This window comes from Camelus dromedarius, chromosome X (genome assembly GCF_036321535.1).
Source record: "Camelus dromedarius isolate mCamDro1 chromosome X, mCamDro1.pat, whole genome shotgun sequence".
Taxonomy (NCBI): Eukaryota; Metazoa; Chordata; class Mammalia; order Artiodactyla; family Camelidae; genus Camelus; species Camelus dromedarius.
The window spans coordinates 55,316,073-55,322,040 of record NC_087472.1 but is presented as its reverse complement, the minus strand read 5'-3'; the positions used below and the strand labels follow the sequence as shown (position 1 = coordinate 55,322,040).

At 34.1% G+C, this 5,968-nt stretch overlaps 1 protein-coding gene across 1 annotated transcript; it reads left to right on the top strand.

Annotated features, from left to right (window-relative positions):
- Nucleotides 1–1,965: 1,965 nt before the first annotated feature.
- On the top strand, nucleotides 1,966–3,091 carry LPAR4 (lysophosphatidic acid receptor 4). The gene has a single exon (XM_031445315.2). The coding sequence runs from the start codon at nucleotides 1,979–1,981 to the stop codon at nucleotides 3,089–3,091; it is 1,113 nt and encodes a 370-aa protein (XP_031301175.1). The 5' UTR covers nucleotides 1,966–1,978.
- Nucleotides 3,092–5,968: the final 2,877 nt, after the last annotated feature.

The following is a 5,968-nucleotide window of genomic DNA, read 5'->3' as shown; positions in this document are numbered from 1 at the left end:
CAGCGCTGACCTCTCTCCATCAAGGTCTCCTTTTTTGTCTTTTCTTCTGCTCTTCTCACCTTTTTATCTCTTCCTTGTCTCGCTTTTTTCCCCCCTCCTGGACCTTACTTTATCAAGGCTCCTGCTATACTTTGTTTTTGTATGCCAAGGTTGCTTCTGGCAAAAGTTGAGCTGGGCCTATGAGATGAAGTGGCCAAGAAAGAATATGATCTTAGAGCAGTATTAAGCTTAGGGGAGGAATTCCATAGATTTGTTGAATGAGGATTTAGGAATAGCAAGTTTCCAATTTTAAATTTAAAACTTTAGCTATTAAAAATGGCAACGCTTTGCTTTGCATCTTGTATTCTCCAAGGTCAGCTCTTGCTCTAGTCACTGCAGTGAGTGATTTTTTTTTCTCAAGCCAAACACTGGTTGAAGTGACTTCAGGCCTCTATATCTCTGGCAGGTTCCCCCTGCTACTCCCTTCTCTGTTCTGTACAGAGGCCCTTTGACCTGTTCCCTGGGAATTGGAAAGAAAGAATGACATAAGGAGGAATCACTTCAGAGAAATGGCTTTCACATTTTAAAATATAATCATGTAAAATCCCATTATTGGGTATGTCAGGAACAAAGACCACTTTTATTTCACATTCTCCTCATTAAAAAGAATTCATTCAGCTGCAACTTGTTCATAGTGCATTATAGAGCATTCAAAAGACAGTCTTTCTCCAATGGTAGCTGTTAACGTAGGTTAGTAAGATTTCTATATGCACTTTTGAAGAATATTGATTCAGGTACCCAACAAAGATGATTAGGTCAGTGACTGCCACTTGTACAAGTGGTGGCAGGCAGAAGACATGTAACTGGTCAGATCAAAAGTATACAGTGGAGCAGGGGGATGGCTGTTCACAACAAATCTATCTTTCACATTTCACTTGTATTCAGCCAGAAAAGGCCTTATTGGGCCATTTAAGAGCTAAAGGCATGAAAGTAACTGGTGGAATGGGCAGTGAGAAAGGGAGTAGGAAGATATCCAAGGCTTAGGTTCTGGCATAAAAGAAGCTTGGAAAGGGACCACAATCTGAAGGAGGGAGATGCTGATATTATTATATGAATTATCTCTCTATAAAGGCAATGTAATATAGTAAAAAAAAAAAAGTTTTAGCCAGAAGCTTTAATGAACTGAGGGATCCCTACTCTCTGAACTTACATTTTTGGAGAAAAAGGTAAATCAACTGTTTACTTCAGGAGTTTAGTCATAACTTTTTAAAGAGGATGTCCTGGAGGTCCCATATCCACCTATAGTCTTGTGCAATAGAACTAATACTCAGACAATTTAAACTCAGAAGTTTAGTAATAATGGAGAGTAGACAATACAATTTAGAGTAGTTTAATAATCCCTTGGTTAGGAATTAAAAACCAAACCAAACCAAACCCTGAATTCTGATTCTGACTATACCATTTATATGTTCTTCCAATTCTGACATTATTATAATTCTAAATTACATAAGCCTCAATTTCTGCTTCTGTAATATAGTGATAAGTTCCTGCCTTGCCTACCTTATGGTGTTCCGGTAGGAATCAAATAAAACTTGCTTTTGAAAGTTAAAAAGTTATACAAATTTCAAAGTACTATTATTGTTTTAACTATCAGAGTGCCTTGGCCTCCCAAGGAACAAATACCTTATTCCTGTTCATTGCAATGCTGCAGTATTACCCTTACTGTATTGAGTGTGATCTCTCCTATTCCTGCAACATATTCTTTTAGTACCTTTTAACATGGTAGGTACTCAAGAGGTACTTATTAAACCAAATTGAATGTGAATGTTATTTCCAATCTGGGTGGACAGAATATCTTTTACTGCACAGAAATCATGGATGGAAGGTAGATTTGATGATTCATTCCATCTTGTCTCCCGTAGGAGGAAAACATTTCCTACCAGTCCTTAGTCTCAGAGTGCTGAACCCTGCAGCCAGCAGGCCTCCTGAAAAAAAACCCATGGGTGACAGAAGATTCATTGACTTCCAATTCCAAGATTTAAATTCAAGCCTCAGACCCAGGTTGGGCAATGCTACTGCCAATAATACTTGCATTGTTGATGATTCCTTCAAGTATAATCTGAATGGTGCTGTCTACAGTGTTGTATTCATCCTGGGTCTGATAACAAACAGTGCCTCTCTGTTTGTCTTCTGCTTCCGCATGAAAATGAGAAGTGAGACTGCTATTTTCATCACCAATCTGGCCCTCTCTGATTTGCTCTTTGTCTGCACTCTACCTTTCAAAATATTTTACAATTTCAACCGCCACTGGCCTTTTGGTGACACCCTCTGCAAGATCTCTGGGACTGCATTCCTAACCAACATCTATGGGAGCATGCTCTTCCTTACCTGCATTAGTGTGGATCGTTTCCTGGCCATTGTCTATCCCTTCCGATCTCGTACCATTAGGACCAGGAGGAATTCTGCCATTGTGTGTGCTGGAGTCTGGATCCTAGTCCTCAGTGGTGGTATTTCAGCCTCTTTGTTCTCCACCACTAATGTCAACAATGCAACCACCACCTGCTTTGAGGGCTTCTCCAAACGTGTCTGGAAGACTTATCTGTCCAAGATAACCATATTTATTGAAGTTGTTGGTTTTATCATTCCTCTGATATTGAATGTCTCTTGCTCTTCTGTGGTGCTAAAAACCCTCCGTAAGCCTGCTACACTATCTCAAATTGGAACCAATAAGAAAAAAGTGCTGAAGATGATCACAGTGCATATGGCAGTCTTTGTGGTATGCTTCGTACCCTATAACTCAGTCCTCTTCCTGTATGCCTTGGTGCGCTCCCAAGCCATTACCAGTTGCTTGTTGGAAAGATTTGCAAAGATCATGTACCCAATCACCTTGTGCCTTGCAACTCTGAACTGTTGCTTTGACCCTTTCATCTATTACTTCACCCTTGAGTCCTTTCAGAAGTCCTTTTACATCAATACCCATATCAGGATGGAGTCTCTGTTTAAGACTGAAACACCTCTGACCACAAAGCCTTCCCTTCCAGCTATTCAAGAGGAAGTTAGTGATCAAACAACACATAATGGTGGTGAATTAATGCTAGAATCCACCTTCTAGGTACGAGAACTGTCTTTAGGTACAGATGTGGTTTCTTCTACAATTTTTTCTATGCTATGAATAAAAGAATATATTTGAAGCTAATGATACTGAGAATAGATTAATGTACTGAATACAGTCAGATACATTTATTTGAATGTTTATTGTACATATGCTGTTTTGTTCAATAATTATAGGTCAGGTCTAATTACTGCAACCAAAAGTTATTGCCGAACTCTTCTGCTTGGTTGGAAATTCATTGTACCACATTGTATAAGTGGACAGTGTCCTTGACTTCAGTGATATGAAGACTACTTTAAACTTTAAAAAAGATATTTCCATTCCAGTAATATTTGGTGATTAGGTTGGGCCTATAAATATAGAACAAATTCAGGGATTATTCTTAAAAAAAAATTTGTCTTACTACTGGTATGTGCTACTCTTTTTTTCTTTCTTTTATGAATTATCATTGAGTTTATTTTAGCTCAAGAACATATTTTAGCTTAACATTATTAATAAACATATCAAATTTTAAAGAGCTGGCAAAAAATATTGTATATATTTTGAAAGGGAAAACAAATTGTTTGCATGAATGTGGTGGAAAGAAACAGAAAATTAACTGGATTTACATCTTTGCAATCACCAGCAGTGTCAGTTTTTAAAAGCCTCTTTCCTCTTTTCACATTACATTAAATTTCTTATATGAACCTTCAGATGCAGAAAAGCTGCTAAATATGTGCCTGAGACAGGGCAGAATGGAAAATCACATAAAACAACAAACGTCTATAAAACACTAAGTGACATCAATATTTTTTCTTAGAATTTCCAATTATCTTTCTTTTGAGAGACTGGTTTCTATAAATATTCTCCATATGAAATTTTGGAGCACAATGCAACCAGAAAGCTGCTGCATTTGTACACAGGTCAGGAGCAAATTGAAAAAAATTAGCAACAAAATAATAGCAAAAAATAAAACAATAAAACAAAAATTTCTTAAAACTTGCATTAGTCATTTTTGGGGGCAAGGAGTAGAGATCTGTAACTTTAAATTACTTATTCTTTCATGTTAAATTTTGGAGCACAATGTAACCAGAGAGCTGCTGAATTTGTGCCCCGGATGGAAGCATATTGAAAAAAAAAAATACATAAACCAAACTAAACCAATACAAACAAAGAAGCAAATAAAAAACAGAAAAACTACAAAAAGCAATGAAAAATAATTCCTAACACATACATTCATATTTTATTTATTTTTTTGAGTATCTGTAAATTTTAAAATGCTATATTATTTTTATAAAGTTTTGGAGTACAATACGGGTAGAAATCTGCTACATTTGTGCCCAGATCAGGACCTAATGGGAAAAAAAAAGTAAAACAAATGACCCCTTATAAAACAAAGCAAAAGAAAAAAAAACACAGAAACTCAGATTTTTTTTTTTGAGCATTTGTAAAAGTTACAAAATACTATAACGTTCATATGATGCTTTGAATCAGAATGCATCTAGGAAGCTGCTAAACTGGTGTCTAGTTCAGGAGCAATTAAAATCAATATTTAAAAATATAGAAAAGAAGAGAAAAGATTTTTTATAACCTGCTTAAACAACAAAAGTAACAAAGACATCCTTAAAAATTTCTTACCATTTATTGGATGAAGTGTAGATTTAAGAATATTGAGACCTATATATAAAACTTTTGAGCACAGTATAGCTTGAAAGATGCTACATTTTGCTCATATCAGAAGCAATGGAAATATATACCCTCCACATACTACGTGCACACAGACACAAAATGAAAGCATTGCAAAACAACAAAAATATTCTCAAAATGTGTTTTAATCAATTTTAAAATTATTTGAATGATGTGATAATTTTAAAAGGTTAAGACTTTTTAAGTAAAATTTTCAGGAACAATGCATCTTGTAAATTGCTGAGCTTGTGCCAGGGAGTGATTTCAAAAAGATTAAAACCATAAAACAATGCCAAAAAAGTAAAAATGTTAAAGCAATAAGCAAATTATTAAAACTCTCATTAACCTTTTTTTTTCCTTCTGATATATGTAGATTTTAAAATACTAAGATTTTTAGATAAAAATCCATGAGCGTAACTTCGGAAACTGCTAAATCTGTGCCTGGGTTAGGAACAAATTGAAAAAAATGCTAAAAGAATAGAATGATAATAAAAATGAATTCTCAAAAATGGCATTACTTTTTCCTCATGATCTTGGGTCCTAGAAATAATGATTCATTATATTGCCTTGTGAAAACAGGTCATAGATAGAATATATAGGGCATTGGGTTGAGTTAGATGAAATTAAGTTAGGTTAGATAATGTTCAGTTGTTAGGTAATATTGTAAGATCAAATTAGTAATCAAAGTATGAGTAATCTTTCTGTTTCTTTTGATATTCTTTCTTTTCTGTTTCTTATAAGTATAAACTATATGTGAACTTTTGTTTGTGCCTTTGGCTTTCAGAATTATGAAATTTTAGGATTATGGCACCAAACCATTTAATGGGATATGTTAACCAAGTTGACAGAAAATATATTGATAATCCAGTTTCCTTTTGTGTAATTTCCATATTTAGTTTTATTTAATTTTCCATATTTTGATTTATTTTAATTTCCATTCTTACAGTTAATATAACTTGCTAATAATAACTTTTGTCATGTTAACAATGTAACCAACAAAATTTAATGTATAACTAAATGTAAAATGGATTTTTATTTTACACTTAAAAGCAAAAGCAATCATTCAATTGTAGTTACTACTTGGATTTTAAATGTTTATTAAATGTAATAAAATACATTTGGATTATCTAACAGTTATACTTTTGTCAAGTATTCAACTTGCCCTTTTTTATTGAATTATAATGACATACGATATTATATTAGTTTCAGGTG